This window comes from Hemicordylus capensis, chromosome 6 (assembly GCF_027244095.1).
Source record: "Hemicordylus capensis ecotype Gifberg chromosome 6, rHemCap1.1.pri, whole genome shotgun sequence".
Classification (NCBI taxonomy): domain Eukaryota; kingdom Metazoa; phylum Chordata; class Lepidosauria; order Squamata; family Cordylidae; genus Hemicordylus; species Hemicordylus capensis.
The window spans coordinates 113,235,701-113,261,216 of record NC_069662.1 but is presented as its reverse complement, the minus strand read 5'-3'; the positions used below and the strand labels follow the sequence as shown (position 1 = coordinate 113,261,216).

At 42.0% G+C, this 25,516-nt stretch overlaps 1 protein-coding gene across 10 annotated transcripts in view; it reads right to left on the bottom strand.

Moving 5' to 3' along the window:
• TBC1D5 (TBC1 domain family member 5) overlaps window positions 1–25,516 on the bottom strand; it is a 433,806-nt gene that overhangs the window by 206,339 nt on the left and 201,951 nt on the right. For 9 of the 10 annotated variants that reach the window (XM_053261522.1, XM_053261519.1, XM_053261520.1 and 6 more), the window contains one exon: window positions 25,378–25,444. The exons of the other annotated variant lie outside the window; for it this stretch is intronic. In XM_053261522.1, the coding sequence (XP_053117497.1) occupies window positions 25,378–25,444 (67 nt within the window). The remainder of the gene's footprint in view (window positions 1–25,377; window positions 25,445–25,516) is intronic. 10 annotated transcript variants of the gene reach the window in all.

The following is a 25,516-nucleotide window of genomic DNA, read 5'->3' as shown; positions in this document are numbered from 1 at the left end:
TCTGCCTGCCTGGCGGCCCACTTGACATTCATGGCCGCTTCAGCCAGCCGCTCGCCATTTGCCGCTCTGGCTGCCCACCCACCGATCCGGCTGCCCACCCGCCAGTTGCAGCCACCCGCTATTCATGGCCACTCGTCTACTGGGCTTGCTCGTTGGTCGCTGCAGCCACTTTGGCCAGCTTCCTGCCGGTCGCAGCCACCTGCCTGCCAGGCCCTCTCGCCATTCACGGCCACCCGTCTGCGGGGCCCACTCGCCGGTCGCAACTGCTCCAGCCAGCCACCTGCTGGGGCTGCTCACCTGTCTGTCAGCCACCTGCCTTCTCCCTGCTCCCTCTGGCATCCGACCATTCATTGGGCCGCTGCTTCTCCCTCCACCCCATGGTCCCCCGTTGCTAATTGGCAGCTGTCTCGCGAGAGCTGCCATGCATGGGATTAGCGATGAGTGTGCCTAAGAGAATTAAATATATAGATAATTCTCTATTGCATTTGTGGATTAAGAGCAGAACTACATGCACATTTAAAGCATTATTAGCCCAGAGTGTCTTAGTTATTCCTTAGGCAATAGCAGCCAGATTGCCACCCTCCAGCCCACTGTATTGGGACTTTAAGGGATAGATGGGGACTGTAACCTTATTCTCCACCTTAGCCTTAATTACTGGGGACCCTGATCCAGTTATGCCCCAGCCTCCATCTTTTTCTTCAGAGGAGCACAACAAGGAGAACAAATAGGAAGCTGTCACCCAGCTGGTGGCACACACCCTGGGGCCTGGGCATTTGCCCTCCCTTTGTTCAACTATAGCCACACCCCTGGTTCCTAAGAACTCTGGGAACTGCACTTGCTGGGGAACTAAGTAAAGGAACAGGTTGCTTTTCTAGGCTTAGTCCTGCTCTTGTCTGGCACATGCAGCCAGTCTTCTCACCATGTGCAGAGGCCACCTTTGTAGTCACATGAAGGAGGAGTAGGCAGAACTTCAGATCTGGACCAGCTTAATCCATGTAACTATTGAGGAAGGATAGGCCATCGCTGGCCATGATCGCTTGCACCTCAAATGTTTGGTACAACAGTACCAGATTTGTTTCAAACCAGTTAGACAGTCCTCAAGAAACTTGCACCTCAAAAATTCACATGTCCACCATCTTGGATTGCGGTGGATGAATCATCACAAACTACACCATTGGGGCATCCGTATGTGCCCATACAGCTGTATCAAATATGGTTCAAATCAGTTAGACTGTCCACAAGTTAGTGCACTTGCGCCTCAAAAGTTTAGATGCCCACCATCTTGATTTGGGTTGGATGACATCATCACAATCTACACCATTGAGGTGTCCCCTGTGTATTCCTACAGCTGTAGCAAATTTGGTTGAAATCAGTTAAGTAGTTCACAAGTTGGCCCACTTGGATCTCCAAAGTTTATGTGTCCGCCATCTTGAATTGCTGTGGATGACATCATCACAAACTATGCCATTCAGGTGTCCCTGTGTGTCACTAACTGCAACTGTACCTAATTTAGTTCAAATGGGTTAGACAGTCCACAAATTCGTGCACTACCACCTCCATGGTTCATGCAACCACTATCTTGGATTGGGGTAGATGACATCATCATAATCTATGTCATTGAGGTGTCCCTATGTGTCCCTACAGCTGTACCAAATTTTGTTCAAATTGGTTAAGCGGTTCACAAGTTAGCCCACTTGCACCTCAAAAGTTTACCCGTCTGCCATCTTGATTCGGTGTGGATGACATCATCACAAACTATGCCACTGAGGTGTCCCTATGTGTCCCTACAGATGTAGCAAATTTAGTTAAAATTGGTTGGGCAGTTGACAGGTTAGCCCACTTGTGTCTCAAAAGTTCACGTGTCTGCCATCTTGGATGGCATCATCTCAAGCTATGATGCCATTGAGGTGTCCCTATGTGTCCCTACAACTGCAATCAATTTGGTTCATATTGGTCAAGGTGTTGTGAAGTTGATGTTGTGAAGTATACACACATGGACGAACACACACATATATGTACACACAGAGAGAATGCCAGGTGATCTCACAAGCCTACTGGAAAGCAGGCTAAAAAGATTGCTGCACAGCCAGGCAGCAAAAACCATTTCCCAGTGCCTTTGCACATTGTCCTCCCAATGTGCAAATGGTCTTGCTTCACACTTGAAACTAATGTCTCAGTTTGAAAATGCTTCTCCAATTCAATTGCCTGCCCTTTTCTAGGGAATAATTGCCCTTCTTGCAAAGAATTGCCCGTTTCCCCACTCCTAAGCTAGTTGATAAGTGGAGGCTGGGGTTGAAGGCACCTGACAATTACATTTCTGAGGGAGCCAGTTCTATGGTTTCTATTAGGGATGCGCATGAATCAATTTTTCCAATTTGATTTGTGCCCGAATTGAATCACCCTGATATGTTTTGTAACTGAATCTGTCCCCGGCAAATCACCTCAGATTCAATTTGGATTTGATTCAATTTGATTTGGATTTATTCAGACCACTTATAAAAGTCCTAGGGGCACCAGATTTGGGTGTTGAGTAGGTCCCCATGGGTGCCACCTACCACCCAGATTTCAAGGCAATGGGGCACTTGGTTGGTTTTTAATGTTTTTATTTTGTTTTTACTGATTTTGTATATTTCTGCCATAGGAAATAATGGTGATTTGAAGTCGGCATATCCTAACCCTAACATGGATCCCCAGCTTCATTAAAAGAAAAAGAAAAAAGAAAAAAGCTAAGCTCTAGTCCTTGTAGAAGTGGAGTTATGGAGCAAAATGTGTGGTCACTATTTTTCAAGTGTTTTGATTCTTTGGTGTATAATAACGTTTCATCATAATGAAACCCTATGAGGATTCATTCCATACCTTCATTTGTTCTGTTCATTTTGACTGTCACTGGATAGTGCCAACTCTCAACTGCCATGTGTCAACTACAACCCCCACCCCTCAACACACACACACACACACACACACACACACACACACACACACGGGTACTCAGTTTATTTTTAAGGAATTTTGGTAGTGTTTAGATTCTTTGGTGTCTTCATTACACACCTTTGGTGTCTTCATTACACACCTTCATCTTCTGTTCATTTTGACCCTACTGCTTTGCGGGTGAGGGTGGGGAATTAGTGGCATCCCATGTGCCAACTAGGCCCCAACCTGCAAGCCACTGGGTACTCAGTTTATATTTTAGGGATTTTTGAGGTTTTAGACTATGGTGTGTAATGCATCCTCATAGGGATTCATTATGAGAAAATGCTATTAGATATCAAAGAGTCTAAACACTTGAAAAAATTCCTAGAACATAAACAAGTAGCACCCCAGTGCGTTGCGGGTGGGAGTAGGGTGTAATTGGTACATGGCAGTTGTGCCTGTGAAGGTGTATGAAATGAAATGAAGGTGTATGAATCCAAACACTTGAAAAATAGTGGCCACACATTTTACTCCATAACTCCACTTCTACAAGGGCTAGAGTTTAGCTTTGTTTTTTAAATGAAAGCTGGCAATCTGTGGAAATAAATAGGAGGGATCTGAATCTCGACTCAATTTGAATAGAAACGGACACAATTTGATTTGGACCCAAATCTAGCCAATGGACCACGGAGTGATTTGTTCTGTCTCCAAATCATCTGATTCAGATAGATTTGGGTACAAATCTATTTGTACCCTAATCGATATCCAAATAATTACCACCCAATTAGTCTCTTTAGCATTGTCAGCAAGTTATATGCCAGGCATCTTTTGAGGAAATTTCAGGATTGATTGGATGATCAGTGTATCCTAATGGCTGAAAAAGCGAGGTTTCGAGAAGGTTCCTCTACAACTCATCTAATATTTGCCTTGCAATTTTTGGCTGAAAAATATTCCTCTAGATCTAAATTGTCCTTGTTTACTGCTTTTATAGACTTCAAAGCAGCGTTTGATTCCTTATCTAGGGACAAACTCTGGTTGAAGTTAAAGGAATCATCTACAGGCCGCCGTTTACTTTTATTAATTTACAATTTCCAACATAATACCCCTCTCAGAGTACAATATTCTAGAAAAAGACACCTTTCGACTGAGATTTTTACTTATAAAGGAGTTCTGCAAGGATGCATCCTTGCCCCAGTTTTGTTTAATTTTTACATAAATTCAATAGTTTCACATTTTAATGATCTGGATTTGCACCCCCGCCCTACCCAAACTAATCAGCAGACATGTTATATTATTGCTTTACGCGGATGATATTGCCCTCTTATCTCAAACCAGGATAGGTCTCAGTTATGTTTTGGCCTCCTTAGGCAAGTATACTGAGAAGGAGGCTTTAGAGATCAATTATTCTAAGACCAAGATAATGGTGTTTTCAGAGCACCCGAATTTTTAAATGGAAAATAAACAGTATTGAACAGGTTAAGGTCTTTAAGTATTTGGGGGTGGTATTCCACCAAACTGGAACACGTAAAGCCCATCTTGATTATATTTCCCAAGGTGTTCAATAGACAGCAAATGTGATTGAGTCCTTTTATTACTCCAGGGGTGCCTTTTTCGTGCCAGCGGCTATAAAGTTGTTGAAGGCCAAGATACATCCACAAATTATTTATGGGGCGTAGATTGGTCCTCTAGAACATTTCTCTCCACTCGAAACAGTACAAACTAAATTCCTGAGGGTATTTTTCAAGTACCCAAGGGTACAGCAAATGCCGTCCTTCGTAGGGAAGCAGGGGTCACCACTCTGAAAGCGAAAGCATAGTTTTGCATAATTAAATTTTGGTTAAACCTGGTCTTCTTTCCGGCTGGTCTTGCCCCTTTAGTGTTATCAGACAGTTTCATTTCCAAATGGAAATCAGCTCTGAAATTAAAATTGCAGCACTTGGGCACATCTCAAGAAGCTCTTATTGGGTGAGGATTTGAGCAGGCGCTTTGCTTTGTGAAGCAACGGCTCAGAGATATAGATTTGCAGGAGGAGTCCGCACGGCTGCCCAAGGGAATATATGTAGGTTTTCAAATTTTTAAATATAAACCAGCTGAATATTTAGACCAAATTTTGGTACCAAAATTTAGTAGATTTCTGACCCTCGCACGATTGAACACTCTCCCTTCGGCAGTACTTGATGGTAAATTCAAACGATTTCCTTACGATCAGCACTGTTGCCCCTGTGGCTCAGGGTGTATAGAGTCTCTCACCCATGTTATTCTTTATTGACAATTTTATAGAGACACTTGCACCAAATTTATTGTATCCATTTTAACCATTTATCCTGGTCATACAGACCTTTAAAAAAAATTATGCTGTCAAATTCCAAACCTGTAATTTCAGATAATTTGGCAAAGTTTTGTTTTGTGGCATCAAAGCTCTGTAAAGACTGTATTAGTTATTTGAACACTTTGTAATTTTTAAATTTTGAATTTTCTTGAATTTTGTTATTAATGTTATTAATTGTTATCAATTGTTAATAATAATAATAATAATAATAATAATAATAATAATAATAATAATTCGATTTCTATACCGCCCTTCCAAAAATGGCTCAGGGCGGTTTACATAAAGAAATAATAAATAAATAAGATGGATCCCTGTCCCCAAAGGGCTCACAATCTAAAAGAAACATACCAGCAACAGTCACTGGAAGTACTGTGCTGGGGGGTGGACAGGGCCAGTTACTCTCCCCCTGCTAAATAACGAGAATCACCACGGTAAAAGGTGCCTCTTTGCCAAGTTAGCAGGGTCTGTGACTGTAATAAACTTTTTTACCCAAATCGATTCGCACATCCCTTGTTTCTATGTCTGAATTATGCAGTGAGTATGACAGTTCAGAGCCTGTCAAAGTGCTGGAATGCTGGGAACTAGGTCAACTGTTGGCAACCCTTCAGAAATTGGCATCGATCTCCAGATCAGTACTGAAACCAATCCCAAAGATTTTAAATGACTTGATCTTGGGAAAAAGATCTCTAGAAATCTAGAGTTGGCAACCCTACCTAGCTATATGGGACTAGTTCTTCTCATTGAGTTGGTAAATTGGTGTCCATCCTGTATGTGCAGACATAAATGAAGCTCCTCCATACAAAACCATTCTCTTTGCATAGAAAATTAGCATGTCAGGAGAAGTGCGTCTAGAACCCCTCTTGCCCTTAATTTTCTATTTGGGGTTGTGTGTGTGTGTGTGTGTGTGTGTGTGTGTGTGTGTGTTGGAGAATCTAGTCATGTGAGTCTTATCTCACCAACAGTTCTCAACTTAAGCATGGCAGGGGAGGCCTAGTAATTTTCCCTATTGTTTTTTAAAGATTGCAGGGAGACACAGGGGCACAGCAAGGTTGGAGTGAGCCCTGGGGCAAAAATGTAAAGATGGGCCCCCACCTGCTTCTTCAAGTTCAAGTTCAAGAGCAAAGAACAAGCTATAATCCAGCAGGCAGCTCCCCACTCCAAGACCCAGGGACATTTGTTCCCTCTTATTCAATTGCAGCTACACCCCTGGGAGACATGATCCGGCTCAAATCAGAAACAGCCAGGGGCTTCAGCTTGTGGATTTCACCTTGCTTTCCTTCCCTGTAGTTCAAGCACTTACAGGCAGCTTTGAGAAGCAGAAGATACTGATTTGCTCCTGACTACTGACATATTTGCCCACTGTACAGTTTGTATAATGGATTTTGCCCTGTCAATTAGTTCTGGATCTGATCAAGCAAACACTACACTGGACTCTAAACAGCTATGGAGAAAATCAGAGGAAAAGGGCAACATGCCCTATAAAACTATTCTGCTCTGGTATAGGGCAGATAGGAAGGAAGGAAGGAAACTTGAAAATCTTGTGATCACATTCAGCTATTTGCTGTAAAGAAAGAAGCAAAATCTAATACAAATTAATGTTTCACAAAGTCCACTATCTAGAAAATTGGCTTTTGCAAAACATGGTATTTGAAACGTATACAGGAAATCTGACAGAAATATAAGACGCGTAGATTACTAATGGCAGTTACATACGTTAAAACCTGGTCTCAGAAACAGGAAGAGCTTCAGCATTAGGACTGCAGGTGCCAAGATCAACCAGATAAACACTGTTATCTATAATTACTTCATTTTTAGCTTAAATCACAGGTAATGAGGGAACTCAGTCTCGAAAAGGCAATTAAGAACTGTACACAGTCTTTCTGTATAAAGAAAAATATTTTTAAAATTGTTAAAGAATTCATTTATTTTTGTTCTTCACAAGGATGTGGATATACAGATGTTATCACACAACATTTTTTAACAGAACCAAAAGTTTGATAAATGGATGCGAGAGTGATATTTTCTACTAACATTGATAAAAATAATCAGCTAGCAAGGGCTACTGGTAGTGAAGTTTGGGGGTAAGGCGGCTGGGACCTGAATTTGGATTTGAATTGGCAGATTATTTCCTACTTTGGAGACACAAACACAGACACAAAATGGATCCCTGTCCCCAAAGGGCTCACAATCTTAAAAAAGAAACATAAGACAGACACCAGCAACAGCCACTGGAGGGATGCTGTTCTGGGGATGGATAAGGCCGATTGCTCTCACCCTGCTAAATAGCTCTGCTTACTTCCAGTCTCAATGGACATGAGTTTGGGGTAGGGGTGGGGCATATGAGGAGAGCTGATCTATGGGAGGAGTAGCAGGCATATATTGTCCCCTTTGCTAAAGAGGGTCCACCCTGGTTTGCATTTGAGTGGGAGAGATGTATGAGCACTGTAAGATATTCTCCTCAGAGGATGGGGCTGCTCTGGGAAAAGCATCTGCGTGCTTGCATGCAGAAGGTTCCAAGTTCCCTCCCTGGCTTCTCCAAGATAGAGCTGAGAGTGACTGCTGCCTGCAACCTTGGAGTAGCCGCTGCCAGTCTGTGTAGAGACAATACTGGCCTAGATAAACTAATGGTCTGACTCAGTATAAGGCAGCTTTCTATGCTCCTATCTAAACCTAACATTTAAAAGATCTGTATGTATACATTATGCAACAACAAACTATGCTGTTCAAAAATAAATAAATCATTGTTTTAAAAAAAGGTTGTCAAAGCTCCTTCTGAAGCCAAGGGAGGAGTGGGGAGTTGACTGGGGTGAATCCTTGACTGTAAGGGATTCACAGCAAGCTGCCATCATCCATTTTATTTTAATGTGGGTCAAGCCAGTCTCTCCATATACGATTCCTGGCGGGTGGGAGTGGGTTAAAAATGACAAGACCCTCCTTAGAAGGGTCTGAGCATCCCTAGGCATCCAGAGGCATGTGACTAAGGCAGACCCTAAAAGAAGGGTAGCACACTTAACCAACAAGAGTTTATTATTACATTAAAAGAAAAACAAGAGTATGCTGTATGAACAATGTTCTCTTCATAAAGCAGAATGTAAGAGACAGAAGCTTTCATTAACCAGGCAACTCAGATTCAAACAACACAATAAAGGAAAATAAACTTCCTTCACCCATCTAACCAAACTAGTCCCTATATTATAACTCACAGGCAGGGGTCTTCCTGCGCTCTCCAGCCTCCAAGCTGTGGCCTCACATTTCCCCAGTAGGTTCTCAGCCAACTGCTTCCTCAGGGCACTCTTGCAATAGAACCACCCCCCCCCCGAAAAAAGAAAAGCTTTCTCTTCTTCTGTAGGTGGCTGTGAATGTATTGCCCAGTCCTCATGATTGGTCCAACAGTTTTGATATTGGGGGCTTTTCCTCTTATTAGGAAAGGCCCATACTCCCAAAAGTTGCTTTAAGTGAGGCCTAGGCCTCCTCCCCAAGTCTGCTATGCTGCCTCATCGTAGCCGGTGTGTGTGTGTGTTCCTGGGAGGAATGAGTGGATTACGCTGGGAGGTATATTCCCAGTAGGGTCACCCAAAGCACAAAGTTCATCCCAGCTGCCCAGCAAAAGCAAGCAGGCACCTATATTTGGCAACAGCAATATAGGAAGGTGCTGGAGGCAGATGTCACTTCAGTGACAACAACAAAGGCATCATACTGTGTGGAAGAAGTTACAGTGCTGGATGATGGGTCCCTCAGGTAGTGTAGTAGTGCCAGATGATGGGGCCCTCAGGTCGGATGCTACACAACATGCTACTGAGGAAGAGCTGAGGATCTCGTAGAGTACCGATGATGTTTATGACGCGGTTAGACTAAAGCCTTTTGGACGTCTAGCAGCTGATGTTGCCATGAGGGAAAAGAAAATGTGAAACTGCTAGGACAGAATTACAATGGGAACGTGGAGCGTAAGACGCATGAATATGGGAAAGCTTGACACAGTGAAAGATGAAATGAATCAACTACAGATTGACATCTTGGGCATCAGTGAATTAAAATGGACTGGAATGGGACACTCTCAGTCAGAAAATCATACCGTTTACTACTCAAGATACGGAAACCAAAGGAGGAACGGTGTTGTTTTCATAGTCAGGAAGGATATATGAATGACATTAGTCATTGGTAATGACTCTGGTCATTAACAAGTTGGAAGGCTACAGGAATTGATGGAATAGCTATAGAAACATGGCAGGCAACAAAAGAAGAATCAGTAAAGCCTCTAACCAAACTATGCCAGCAAATTTGCTGATGCACGCTGGATAATTAAGAAAGCCAAAGAATACCAGAAAGAAGTCAATATGTGCTTTATTGACTACAGAAAAGCCTTTGATTGCATCGACCGTGTCAAGTTGTGGAATATGCTTAGGTAAATGAGTGTCCCAGAACATCTCATTGTTCTCATGAGAAACCTATACACAGGGCAGGAAGTGACAGTCCAGACAGAACACAGTGAAACAGACTGGTTCCAGATTGACAAAGGAGTAAGACAAAGCTGTATACTTTCTCCTTCTTTATTCAATTTATATGCTGAACATATCCCAAGAGAAGCTGGATTCGACAAAGATGAGCGTGGTTTTAAAGTAGAAGGAAGAAACATCAATAACCAGCACTATGCTAATGACACCACCCTGATAGCTGAGAATGTGGATGGTCTGCAAGCTCTAGTGATGAAAGTCAAGGAGCACAGTGAAAAAATGGGACTACAATTACATGTAAAGAAGACTGAACTAATGACAACGGGTACAGCAACCAGCCTCAGAATTGACAATGAAGACACTGAAGTGGTGGATAGCTTCTGCCTTTTAGGATCAACTGTCAACGGTAAAGGATCCAGCAGTCAATAAATATGGCGCAGGCTAGCACTTGGTAGGGTTGCAATGAAGACCTTGGAAAGGATATTTAGATGCCGTGACATGCCTATACCTACAAAGATTAGAACAGTTCGGACAATGGTTTTTCCTGTGACATTGTATGGATGCAAAAGATGGACTCTGAAGAAGCAAGATGGAATAAGCATTGACGCTTTTGAACTTTGGTGATGGAGAAGACCTTTGAGGATACCATGGAAAGCCAGGAAAACAAACAAATGGATCATAGAACAAATCAATCCAGAATTTTCAGTCGAGGCACAAATGACCAGGCTCAATCTATCATACTTTGGACACATTGTGCGAAGACCCAGCTCCCTTGAGAAGTCTATAATTCTGGGGAAAGTTGAAGGAAAGAGAAGAAGAGGACAACCAGGAGCAATGTGGATGGACTCGATTACGACAGCCATGAATGCACCACTGAGAGACCTTAAAGGCCAAGTTGAACATAGATCATCCTGGAGAGGATCTTTCTCTGTGGTTGCTAAGAGTCGACACCGACTTAACAGAACTTAATCAATCAATCAATCAATCAATCAGTCCTCCCTCATATCCTTCCCATCACTCTAGAAGGCTTGGCAGATAAGTTTTAAATAACCCAATAATCTCATCAAAACAAAACAAAAAACATATCTCTAGCTCTTGTTGTGCACAATGATGTAAATATCCAAAGGCCAAAGTGGCTTTAAAATAGCAGTTCCCCTTTTTCTGGCTGGCAGGAAAGGGGCTTTGGGGTGATAAAGCATCTGATAGTTTTTATCTTAATTAGAGTATGTCATCTGATTGGCAGAGATAGGACATTTCTTTCTAAACCAGACAGATGATGGGGGCTAATAGCTAAAAGTAGGATAGCTGACAAAAAGCCATAAATGAACCAAATTGGGAGAACAGCTTTGCCTCATTGACACAAACTACCAATGCATAAAAACAGAACTGATATTGAATCAATGATTCCGAACTGAGAGTATCACTAACCATGATGCACAACCTAGACTGCGTGTTATACTGTAACCCCTTCAATGGACAATATATTGGTGGACTTCTAAAGCATGAATACATTAAATAATTGTATCTCAAAGAGAACATATCTATATAAAGTGTTCTTTTCAGTTATATAGTTATCTATTTTTAATATGCTAAGATTTTGCGTGGCAAGCCTTGCCCCTGCTGAAGCCGCAACCAAAGCCCTGCCCCTGCTGCAGCCGCGACTTGTTGTTGCCCATCCTCTCCGCTACCATGGGGCGGCTTAAGGCGGGGTGGGGAGGTGGGACAGAGGACTGAGTGGGGGCAAGCTACGGGCAAGTGGGGGGAACAAAGTCCGAGTGGCGGGGACGGCCCTGGGTGAACAGGGGAGATCAACTGCCGAGTGGCAAGTGGTGTGGGCATGGGCAAACAGCGAGCGGGGGGAGGGAAAAGGCTGAGCAGGGGGGAGGAACAATGGGTGAGTGGGCGGGGGAAAGCAACTGCCGAGAGGGGAGCGGGGAGAAGCAAAGAGCAAGCAGCGAGAGGAACAGACAAGCAGCGGGAGGGGGAACAGCTGTCAAACGGCGAGCAAAGGGCAAATGGGGGGAAGAACGGCCAAAGTCTGGTGGGGAGGCCAAGCTGGTGGGGAAAGGCCAAGTGAGGGGGCCTTCTGCCACCTCACCAAGTCTCTGGGGTGGGGAAGGCTGACTGAGGGGGTGGGAAAGCCGAGTGCACTAGCGCACAGATGCTCTGTGTGGGTTCAGCTTGTTTAATATATTAAGTTTTCAACGCTTCACAGCAACTTTCAAAATTAAAACGAATGGAAAACAACATGACTGGTCACTACCATATCCTGGCTACAGTGGTCCACTGGCAGAACAAAACCTATTTCTTTATATGGTAGGTATGTTGCCTTTCTTCCAACTCTTCATTCTGTCTTCAGATGATTTATGATCAGGTCTTCTCACCTGCAGCTTTTACCAGAGCAGCAATCAGGACTGGGCATTAAAGTCCCAGCACTGGTGCAAAGATATAACTGGTGCTCTTGCATCATGTCAGGGCCCTCCTTAAACAGCAACTGACTTTTACACTTGCCACACAATAGATGTACTATGCAAAGGCAACTGCAAGGCAGTAATAAAGCTGGAAAGGAACACTTAAAGTCTCCTAATTTATCATCCCATGGAACTTTCTGGCCCAAAGAAAAAGATTTCCACTATTAAATGTGGAAATTGCCTCATCCTCACTTGTCAGGCTTTGAGGGCTTTACCTGCCTTGCACTGTGGGGCTGAGGCCATAGTTCCATGACAGAGCACCTGCTCTATAAATCCCAGGTTCAATGCTTAGCATATTTAGGTAGGGTTGGGAACGACTCCTGTTTGAATCTCTGGAGAACTACTGGAGTCAGGGTAGACAATGCTGAATTTGATGGACCAATGGTCCAACTCAGAATAAGACAGTTTCCTATGTAAACAGCCAATTTATAGGATTTGTCAGCCTGGCAGTGGCCAAATGCTAACTTCAAGAGGTCTGATTTAGTACCCATGGAAATGTATAAAGGTGAGATGTGGAAGGTGAGGTGGAGAAAGCTTATTTATAAGATCTATAAAATATCAAAATGTGCTTGAATAGTGTCATATGGTGCACAAGTGGAGACTTTTTTTGGGATAAAATATAAATAACTTACATATTATCCACAGAACTGCTGTAATCTGAAAGTCTAAAAAGATCTGGCACTGTTGAGTACTACAGGATTCTTCTAGCTAAAATTCTACCATTTGCAATGACACCTAGTGTGGAAAAACCAACAAATAATCTGCAGACTCTCAAACTGCTAAACTTGGCCGACAACGTGCTCATGGTTCTGTGGCAGATGTTCTTGCTTTTAGGTCACTACGAACCTTATGGACTACTTTCTCTCTCTAAGGAGCAAGTGCCAGTATGATTAAGATCTGAAAATGTGCAACTCAACACCAGGAGAAGCATGATGCCATTTATCTGTCAATTTCAGTCACACTGGCACAAAGATGATTTGCGCTTAAGTGAATCTGGATACTGTAAATTCACTGTACTACTTAAACCTGCTGCGCTTAAGGACTTTTAATAAATGTTTTAATTCACACTTACTTTAGCAATGAGCAGTTGCTAGAATCTGTATTTGAGAGAGTACTGGTTAAAACTTTTAAAACCCATAATGAAGACATTAATATAGAGTACGTAAGATATTAAAGGAGTTCTGGAATTTATCGGAATAAATGAAAGCTTTTTGAAATAATGGCCATAGAACAAAAATCACTCCAAACTAAACATGTTACATTCCTATTTTTGCTTCTTGATAAAATTTTAATGACGTTCTTTTAGAAAGTGATGCTTCCATTCAAACTAGCTGTGGGAATAAGATTTGATGGGACAGCTGTTCACTCCCTGCATAAGTCTCCTGCCCCCTTCCCCAATGCCTGTACTGCTTCCAGAGGCACCCAGGTCCAAAGCAAGCAGATCTGTCTTTTTGTACATGCTTCTTCATGCAGAGTGAACAGAGCAGGCATAGGGACCAATTCTCTCCCCTTACCTCTTGCCCTAGAATCAGGGGGTTCCTTGGATCACAGTAATCAAAAGGTAGTGATAGCTCCTCATGAGTTTACACAGAGGCCGATTCCTTCTCTTTGTCCCCAGAGCTCTCACATCCAAAAAAGCAGAAGCAATCGCTCCCTAATATGTGCCGTGATCACAGTAGCGAGCGGACAAAGGGGATACCTATCAAGATATATATGCTAGCATCATGTGGGCTGTATATACACTGCCCTCCATCTCTGGCTTCAGTTTGTTCCACCTTTAAAGAATGACCATCCTTTAAGGCAGTAAAAGACAGACACACACAGGCAGTGCACTTTATTTCTAGGTCTGCCATTCTCACGTGTGTGCTTCTAGTCATAATTTATAGAAGAATGGTTCTGGTTACCATATCTTAAGAAGGACATTTGTAGAACTGGAAAATGTGCATAATAGGGCAACCAAGATGATCAGGGGCCTGTAGCACCTTATTTATGAGCCAGGCTACAGCATCTGGGGCTCTTTAGTTTGGAAAAAAAGGTGACTATGGGGAGACATGATAGAGGTGCATAAAATGATCTATAGAGTGGAGAGAGTGGAGAGAGAGAAAAATTTCCTCCCTCTCTCTCAACACTAGAACCAGGGTCATCCCATGAAACTCAAGCTCAGGAAATTTAGGACTGACAAAAAGAAGTACTTCTTCACACAGCTCATAGTTGATTTATGGAATTATCTGCCACAGGATGTGGTGATGGCCACTAGCTTGGATGGCTTTAAAAGGGACTTAGACAAAGTCATGGAGGACAGGTCTATTAATGGCTACAGGCCACCTCCAGCCTCAGAAGCCACTAAATACCAGTTGCAGGGATCAATGGCAGGGGAGAGAGCAAGCCCTCAACCCCTGTCTGTGGGCTTCTCATCTGGTGTTGCCACTGTGTGAAATAGGATGCTGGACTAGATGGGCCTTGAACCTGATCCCGCAGGTCAGTTCTTAATGCACTCGAATAATTTATATCAGAATACACTGAACAGTCAGTGTCCTCTAGTCCTTATGATTTAGTACTTTGATCCAGATTTGATCTCAAATCTCCACTTAGTAATGAAGATCACTGGGTGAACTTCTCATTGGGCGATGAACTCTCTCTCTCAGCCTAGCCCAGCTCTTATCATTTTGTGAAGATAAAAAGCTCATATGATTGTGAGCTCTTATAATTTTGTCCTCAGAGCTCCTTTTAGTAAGGGTGGAATAAAAATAAATAAATTATTGACAAAGAAGCCCTTCCAAAGACTATGTAGTTGTTAGCTATATTTTCTGTGATAACATTTATATCCCATTTTCTTCCAATACTCTCAACAGGTATATCATAAAAACACAGCCATTAGCACAAGAGCTAGCTGGGATGGTCAGTACCATCTGGGTGAATGAGTGCTCATTGTAATTTTGGACAAGGCCTGCACCCCATGAGATATAGATAGGTGATATTATTGCAAAACCTTCAGATTTCAGTGTGTTATCATACTTTTATTGTCCTAACCACTGGGCCAGGAAAATTTTCTTCCAGCTATGTATTGCAAGTCCTATGTATTGCAAGCCAACCCCCCCCCCCCACCGTCCTACTATGCTGCCTCATCGTGGCGGTGGGGTGTGTGTGTGTTCCTGGGAGGGATGACCGAAGTATGCCGGGAGGTATACTCCCAGTAGGGTCACCAAAAAGCGTGAAGGTCATACCAGCTGCCCAGATAAAGCAAGCAGGAATCTATATTGGGCAGCAGCGATATAGGAAGGTGCTGAAGGCAGATGATCACTTCAGTGACAACAACAAAGGCATCATTTCATACTGCACGGGAGAAGGCAATGATAAACCACTCCTGTATTTTACCAAGAAAACCACATGGATAGACAAAATGGAATGATTGCCGATGTAGTGCCAGATGATGGGGCCCTCAGGTCGGATGCTACTCAACATACTACTGAGGAAGAGCTGAAGATCTCTCAGAGTACCGATGGTGTTTGTGACGTGGTTAGAGTAAAGCTTTTTGGACATCTAGCAGCTGATGTTGCCATGAGGGAAAAGAAAATCCGAAGCTGCAAAGACAGAATTACAATGGGAACGTGGAATGTAAGAAGCATGAATATGGGAAAGCTCGACACAGTGAAAGATGAAATGAATCAACTACAGATTGACATCTTGGGCATCAGTGAATTAAAATGGACTGCAATGGGACACTCTCAGTCAGAAAATCATACCGTTTACTATTCAAGACACAAAAACCAAAGAAGACACATTGTAGCTTTCATAGTCAGGAAGGATATAGCAATGACAGTACTTGGGTACAATGCAGTCAGTGACTGACTAATATCAATTAGATTTCATGGACAACCCTTTAACATGACAGTTCTTTAAGTCTATGCCCCAACAACTGATGCAGAAGAAGAGGAAGTAGACGAGTTTTATGCTCAAGTTCAGTCTGAAATTGACAGAACATGCAAGCAAGATGTAATGCTGGTGGTTGGAGACTGGAATGCCAAAGTTGGAAAAGGTAATGGGGAAAACACAGTTGGCCTATATGGCCTTGGAAACAGAAATGAAGCAGGAAAACGACTTATTAGTTTCTGCCAAGCCAATGATCTCTGCATTACTAACACATTCTTCAGATAACCTAAGTGGCGCCTGTACATATGGACATTGCCAGATGAAATACACAGAAATCAATTTGATTACATTATTGGCGCAACGAGGTGGAAGAGCTCAGTTATAACAGCAAAGACATGGCCGAGGACTGACTGTGGAACTGATCACGAAATGTTCATGTGCAAGTTCCAAGCCAAGCTAAAGGAGAAAAACAAAGCTATCCAGCTTCCACGATATGATCTTGAGAATGTATCCACCATTTTCAAGGAGAACATCAGGAACCACTTTGAAGTTCTGAACCTCATTGATAGGGAACCAGAGGAACTGTGGAATGAAATCAAAGAAGTTGTTAAGGATGAATGTGAAAAGAGACTGCCAAGACCAAGAAACAGAAGAAAGCAAAAGGGATGTCAGAACAGACGGTGGAAATTGCCCAGAAGAGGAGAGAAGCCAAGGTCAAGAAAGATAAAGACCCCAGGAAGGAACTTAATAGGGAATTTCAGAAAGCTGTTAGAAGAGACAAGGAACAAAACTACAATGACATCTGTAAAGACCTTGAGGATGGAAATAGACACGGAAAAACAAGGCAAGTTTTCCAAAAGATCTCTGAACTCAGAGGGAGGTTCCAACCTTGAATTGGTATGTTAAGGGATGCCAAAGGACAGATAGTAACTGATTCAAAGAAGATCAAACAGAGAAGGAAGGAGTATACTGAAAATCTGTAAAGCAGGGACATCAATGTCCAAGATAATCTAGAAGATATTCCCTACTTGCAGGAACCTCTAGTACAGGAAGATGAAGTTAGATCAGCACTCCGGTCATTATTAAGTTGGAAGGCTACAGGAATTGTTAGAATAGCTACAGAAAAATGGCAGGCAACAGAAGAAGAATCAGTCAAGGCTCTAACCAAACTATGCCAGCAAATTTGGAGACCACCACAGTGGCCAACAGATTGGAAGAGGTCAGTCTACATACGCATATCAAAGAAAAGTGACTTAACACATTGCACTAACCATCACACAATATACTTAATTTCACATGCTAGTAAAATAATGCTCAAGATCATCCAAAGCAGATTAGAACCCTATGTGGAAAGGGAAAGGCCAGATGTTCAAGCTGGTTTCAGAAAAGGCCAGGGAACAAGAGACATCATTGCTGAGGCATGCTGGATAATTGAGAAAGCCAAAGAATACCAGAAAGAAGTCAATATGTGATTTATTGACTACAGAGAAGTCTTCGATTGCGTCGACCATGTCAAGTTGTGGAATATGCTTAGGAAAATGGGCATCCCAGAGCATGTCATTGTTCTCATGAGAAACCTATACACAGGGCAGGAAGCCACAATCCAGACAGAACATGGTTAAACAGACTGGTTCCAGATCGGCAGAGGAGTAAGACAAGGCTGTATACTTTCTCCTTCTTTATTCAATTTATATGCTGAACATATATATACTGAGAGAAGCTTGATTGGAAGAAGATGAGCCCAGTTTTAAAGCAGAAGGAAGAAACATCAATAACCTGCACTATGCTGATGACACCACCCTGATAGCGGAGAATGCGGATGATCTGCAAGATCTAGTAATGAGTCAAGTGAAAAAATGGGACAGTGAAAAAAATGGGACTACAACTAATGACAACGGGTACATCAACCAGCCTCAGAATTGACAATAAAGACATTGAAGTGGTGGATAGCTTCTGCCTTTTAGGATCGACCGTCAACAGTAAAGGATGCAGCAGTCAAGAAATACGCCACAGACTAACACTTGGTAGGGTTGCAATGAAGGCTTTGGAAAGGATATTTATTTATTTTATTATTTATTTATTTATTTAGCACATTTTTATACCGTGCTAACCCAAGGTTTCAGGGTGGTTCACAACAAACAAATACTAAAAACAATTTAAAACAAATAATAAACAATCAAAAAGTTAAGTTAAAAAGCTAAAAAGCTTGGGTAAAAAGAAGATGTCTTTAGACTCCTTTTAAAAGCCACTAGAGATGGGGAGACTCTTATTCCCACGGAAAGTGCGTTCCAAAGTCTCGGGGCGACAACAGAGAAGGCCCGTTCCCTGGGTGGCCACCAAACAACATGAAGGTAGCCACAGATGAGCCTCCCTTGATGAACGTAGTGGACAATGGGGATCATGCAGAAGAAGACACTCTCTTAAGTACCGTGGGCCTAAGCTGTTTAGGGCTTTATAGGTTATAAACAGCACTTTGTATTTTGCCCGGAAACTTATCGGCAGCCAGTGCAACTCCTGTAATATAGGAGTAATATGTTCTCTTTGAGATGACCCGGAGACCAACCTGGATGCCGCATTTTGTACTAATTGTAGTTTCCGGACTACGTACAAAGGCAGCCCCACATAGAACGCATTGCAGTAATCAAGTCTGGAGGTTACCGGCAAGTGTACTACTGTTTTGTGATAATGAACTTCAAGAAACGGACGCAGCTGGCATATCAACCGAAGCTGATAGAAAGCGCTTCTGGCCATTGCCTCAACCTGGGAAACCAGGGAGAGGTGTGGATCTAGAAGCACTCCCAGACTGCGTACCTGTTCCTTCTGAGGAAGTGTTACCCCATCTAGAACAGGTAGATCAGTATCGCTTCCCGAGTGACGACCGCGCACAATAAGTACCTCCGTCTTGTCTGGATTCAGTCTCAGTTTGTTATCCCTCATCCATCCCATTACTGCTTCCAAGCAGGCATTCAGGGAGGATATGCTTTCTCCTGATGATGTTGACATGGAGAAATAGATTTGGGTGTCATCAGCATACTGATAACACCCAGCACCAAATATCCGGATGATCTCTTCCAACGGTTTCATGTAGATATTAAAAAGCATTGGAGACAGTATGGAGCCCTGAGGGACCCCATATAAAAGCTCAGATTTTGAAGAGCAGCAGTCTCCAAGAGACACCATCTGGAATCTGCCAGAAAGGTAGGAGCGGAACCACTGCAAAGCAGTGCCTCCCACCCCCAACACTCTCAGACGTTCCAGAAGGATACTATGGTTGATAGTATCGAAAGCCGCCGAGATATCCAAAATGACCAACAGAGTTACACTTCCTCTGTCCATTCCCAATTGGAGATCATCCATCAGGCCGACCAAGGCAGTCTCCACCTCACAGCCCGCCCGAAAATCAGTTTGAAATGGGTCTAGATAATCAGTTTCCTCCAAGACCGCCTGGAGCTGGGAGGCCACCACTCTCTCAATCACCTTGCCCAACCATGGGAGGTTGGAGACTGGCCTGTAGCTATTAAACACCGAGGGGTCCAAGGCAGGCTTCTTAAGAATAAGTCTAATAATTGCCTCCTTTAAACAAGGAGGCATCCTGCCCTCCCTCAGAGAGGTATTTATAATTGCCACCAGGCTCTCCACAACAACCCCCTTGCCAGATAGTATAAGCCACGTTGGGCAAGAATCAAGCAGACAGGTGGTAGGAGCTGTTCCGAGCAGCTTGTCCACATCCTTAGGAGTCACAAACTGAAATTGATCCAGTCTAACCACACAAGAGTAGTTGCTGGATACCTCTGCATCTGACACTGTGATAACTGTGGAGTCTAAATCTAGATCGACCCGAATACGAGAGACTTGTCCACAAAAAAAGGATTTCAGAGTTCTGACCTGCTTCTATTGGCCCGCCCTGTTCTCTAAGGGTGATTAATCACCTGGTGTTCCAGTCTGCCATGCTTTGTGTAATAGTTAACAAAGTTGTGGCCCTTTTCTTCTATACTAAGTCTACGTGTTTTCTTGAGCTGGGGTCTGAGGACAATGTTTAATTTTTGTTTTAAAATGTTTTTAAATTGTTAGTTGTTTTATTGTTTTTAATTTGTTTTAGCTTTTCATTGTTTTATAAGTTGTTTTAATTGTAAACCGCCCTGAGCCATTTTGGAAGGGCAGTATATAAATCAAATAAATAAATAAATAAATAAATATTTTAAAAAACTCATTAAAAGCATCACAGCGGGCAACTGATGGTTCCAAATTCAGATTCAGGGGAGTAGGGGGCCCTACTAGCCCCCTCACAACCCTGAATAGCTCCGCTGGACGAGAGCCTGCAGAAGCAATACGGGCAGAAAAGAAACATTTCTTTGCTGAACATATAGCCAGAGCATAGATCTTTAAATGTGCTCTATGTCATAATCTGTTGGATTCGAGTCGAGTCTTCCTCCACTTGCATTCCAGTCGTCTACCTTACCGCTTCAGCTCCCGTAGATCTTCCATATACCAAGGAGCAATTCACAATCTACATGATAGATGTTGGTACTATGGTATATTGCCACTATATAAATGAACAATATTAAGCTATCACCTGTTCTCAAGGAAATCAAGAAATATAATTTGGAAACCTAAGTATGTAAAATATGGTGATGTCAACAGTTACTACGGAATGATCCAAAATAATGCCATAAATCACATTTTGATAAGAAAAGTGAGTTTAACTTCAATATTTATAAATACAGTACATAATGAATAGTAATTGGAAAAATTCTTAAAGAAAACAATTTAGTTCTCAAATCAATTCCATATAGTAAAAATTGAGGCCTAACTTGATTCACCTCCTTAAGAAAAATGCATAGTTAAGCCATTTGTATTTATTTAGGAAAATAGCTGTAAAACCAAAAGTTAAAATCCTCACCTTCACTTTTATTTCATAGGTCACTGTTATATCATCTAATAAGATAATTAAAAACATGCAAGCAGCTGGTACTGCGGCTAAACAGATTAATGTAATAGTCTGTAGTCATATGTGCTGGCAAGAGGTTCACCTCTTTGGCGAGGAGAAGGTCAGTTGCCCTTGGGAAGGAGAGAAAGGCAGTGTTTCTACTTTTGATGGCATTTCATTGCAAATATTGAGGATGGGGTCCATGGTTTGCTGGCCAAGAAGATTACCACACCCCAATAAGCTTCAAGAACAAAATCTCATCAAAAGGAGATTTAATCTTCCCAAATTATCAATTGTGCTTTGGTAATCGCAAAAACCCCCACCTAGAGTAATTATTTTATCAGTGAATCAGAAAACATCAACTATGATAGCTTGTGAAACAAGATATTATTACAAGTCAAGAATCTAGTCACTCAGCTAGCTGCTCAAAACCTGAAAATATCAGCAGAATAATTTCAAGTGATATAGAAGTAGAATAAGGTTGGCATTTGCTAAAGTTGGCCAAGTTTCTTAACCTCAGAAACATTAAGAGAGACCCACACAACCAATAACATTCATCTGATATGATGCATATAATTTTGCATCTTTGTCAGCACTTTGCCAGGCTTAGTTTTTTAAAAAAGTGCAAGTTCTGTGATGCATCTTACACACTGAAAAATGACAACCAGACAACTCAATTTATCCAAGCCCAATTTTCTCAGAGGGACAGGAGGAAGGAGAGTGTTTAGCATATTAGGATGAACATAATGCGAGTACTGGGGTGGGCAACATAATAAAGAATATTGGATATATGCAAATAATGCAACGGCCAGTGTGTAGTGCAGACTTACAGGGGCAGAACAAGAGCCCTGTCATCATTGCAAGAAAACAGTAAAGTAATTGCAAGTGAGGCTCGCTCATAGCATGCAGAGAAGAGGGGAAACAATTTTCACTTCCCTCTCCTCCCCGCAAAATCCCTTTTTGTGTCCAGGAATATGTCCATGAGGGTCACACAGCCCTCATGGGCATATTCCTGGACACAAAAAAGACTTTTGAGTGGAAGGAAGTGATGGGGGTTCTTCCCCCCCATCCCATGCATGCACTGTGAAGCAAGCCCCATATTCAGTTAGTTTACTGGCTCCTTGTGATGAAAGAGATCTTGCTCCACAATGGTAAGGCTGTGAGGCATGTCAGCAAATGTATTTATGTTATTAGTGCTTATAAAAGTAAGATTTAAAAACTTGCCTAAATTAGTTGAGAAACTAATACAGGATTAATCTATCCTGGGGCATGGAATTGGATATTGTAACTCTCCAGAAATGTACAACAGACAACACTGGTGCTAGTACAGTACTGCAGGAATTATAAATACAAGCAAACACACAACCAAACATTCAGGGTGAATGCAAAGCAGTCCTAAGGTATAGCAAAAGGGAGACACAAATCAAGAAGAGAGATTTTGAAAGGTTGGTGCAAGAATGCATCTACATTACAGCATTACATCTACATTAATGCACCTACATAGCAGCATCTGTATTCTCTACAGATACAGGTTGCATCTATTGTGCAACATACTGCTCATATTGCAACAGCAAGAGTTAGCTGTACATTTTTAAAATATAAGGTATGTTTTCTTTCTTTTTTCTTATTTTGGAATGGGATAAATAAATAAATAATAAAAACTTCGTCAGTCTCCCCATGACAAATCTGTTTTCTGATAAATGCACTTTCAGTAGCTCTAGTGCACACATGGGAGGTCTGCGATACATGTATCTGGAACACTGAATCTGCAAGCACTTTCCCCATCTTTTATGAGTTGGAAAAATTTGGTCATCAGGTTATTCTGGAATTTGCCCACAAATGCATATCCAGAGCACATGCCAGCACAAAATGGAATCAGAAGCCCTTGCACATGAAGCTAATCCAATCATGTCTAACTTCTTCAGTTGCAAAGATTCATTTGACTTTATTGCAACAAAGCCTTAAGAATTAGAAATGCTGTGAAATGAGAAACAGGAGCTGCGAACACATCAAATTAAATTTGCATTCCTGCGTAGAGTTGCGCGTTTGTAAATCCCATTGAAATAAATGGAATTCAAATGTACATAATTGCACAGGACTGTAGCCATACCTTATTCCCAGTTTCACTTCATTAAACTGAAAACATTCAGAATATATTTTCCAAGGTTCTTTTGATGACATTATTATGGATTACTGACCAACTGCTTTTTCCCATTTTAAAGTTGTATACAATTACTTTATTTTAGTTTAATGTTCATGCATATTTGCTCTTCAAGCTATTGTCTGTTTTTTGCAACGCAACTTGTATCTTAGACCCAGCAAATTTAAAGCTAGTCTCATTATATGTTTGGAGTTACTTGTTACTGAGCATAAAATATTCATTTCACACCTTAAATGCTGTAATACCACTTAATAGCAGTGTCGGGTCTGCCAACTATTAAAAGCCAAGCCTTTTCTTCTTCTTTAATATACTGTATGACCTAGCTCCATCATTTTCACTTTATAATTGTATCAATAAATTAATATGGCGGCACTGCAATAAAAGCAGACTGTTTTTTTTAATGGTTCAGTGTTGTTTTTAGCAGAGTTGTTCTTTACCACTTACTTTTAAAGCACAATTACTATTCAGTGATCTTGTAATAAAGATACTCTCCTAAGAACACTTAGGGCAATAACACCTGACTTTGTGACAATCAGCAGAAAAGGGGAAAGGTGGGGAAATGAAAAGAAAGAAAAGCAAAGTAAAGCCAAGTCTGTGTTTTCTGATTCCCTGGAGACTCATGTCCAATTTGACATTAATTATACATATCAAGTGCTATAAGACTACTGACAGGAAGAAGCTACATATGGCATTAAACACTTCTTTGGAAGAAGAAAGTGATTGGTTTTTATATTTTTTTGGAGGCTACAAACTGCTTTGAGGTTGATGGACAAATGGTATACTGGCTCACATTTCCAATATGTGATGGTGCCAGACCTGTCTGCACCACTACAGGGCTCTAAAAAGATGCAGCCATGCTGCTGTGCAAGAGGGTAGTATCCGCACTGCTATCTCTTGCCTGATTGCATGTCTTGTGGGATTTCATTATTGCCAATGGAAGTCTAGCATGACATGTGATCACGTAAGAGGTAGTAGTCCCAATATTGGAATCCCGCAGTGGTGTGGGCGGAACCAGAGTGGTCCCTTTATCTTTAAAAATAAGCCAGACAGGGCCCTACTCTCAGTTGAAGTTGTGTCATCAGATTAGTATTTTCCCTCTGCACACCCCCCCTCAAATTGGGAGCAAATTTCATGTATTATTTGGTCCTTATTTAAACAAAATGCAATAAGCATCTGATTACCTTTGTTATACAGTATTTACATCAATGGTGCAGGAAAAGTGCAGTGTAAGCTTCAGTTTAGACCAGCTAAGTGCTTCTAGGTGGGAGAACATCCATCATTTAAAACATATTTAGTCTGATATTCTACCACTGCCAAAGTCATACTTACAACCAATCTAGAATCTACTGTATTTACCCAAATCCAAGACTAGGTTTCCCCCCAAGTTCTTTAATGTTAGAAATTGGGAGGGAGGATCATATTAAATTTAGAGTGCTGTTGCTTTGGGGTAAATACAGATATAACCTGTGTTTAACCTCTATTTTTTAAGGGGGGGGCATCTTAAATTCAAAAATTATTCTATTTGGGTAAATATGGTACTGCATTCTACTGCCTCCTATTTCTGTCTCTGCCTGCTTGACCACCCTGGTCCTTATAGCAATAGCACTTACATTTATATACCGCTCTATAGCCGGAGCTCTCTAAGCGGTTTACAATGATTTAGCATATTGCCCCCAACATTCTGGGTACTCATTTTACCGACCTCAGAAGGATGGAAGGCTGAGTCAACCTTGAGCCCCTGGTCAGGATTGAACTTGTAACCTTCTGGTTACAGGGCGGCAGTTTTACCACTGCGCCACCAGGGGCTCCTTATGCTTTGTAATTTTACTACACATGCATTCCATGAGTAAGCAAACACAGAAGCACCAATAATATTATACAATATAAACTGCTGGAGCTGCAAGGTGGGGAAGGGCAAGAAAAGGAAGAGAGTGTAAAGCACACCAAACTGGTGGTGGCTGGAGAGGGAGATCCGATTCAAAAGTACAAAAGATACACTAGATAGACCCGAGCTTTCCTGTCTCTCTTTCCCCCTGAAGGTCCTCAAGTAGATTCTGACAGTATGGAATGTGGCGTTGGGGGGGGGGGGGCTGCTGAGGGAGGGGGATGTGAGAGAAACCGCATATCTCCTCTTCTTTGTAAGGAGAAGAGTATTTTACTTGCAGGAGGGTTCTTCTGAACTCAACTCAATATTCCTTCTGTTCTAATAATGTAAACTAAAAGAAGCCACCCAGTTACAAAACACGAGCAACTCTCACCTATAAGAAAGAAATGTTCCATCAGAATCGGAGGTATGATGCATTCTTCCATTCTCATTTGACACATCTAGGAAGATAAACGTAACAGTATACAGGATGTTAGTTGAGAGTAGCATGAATATGAGGCACACAGAAGTAC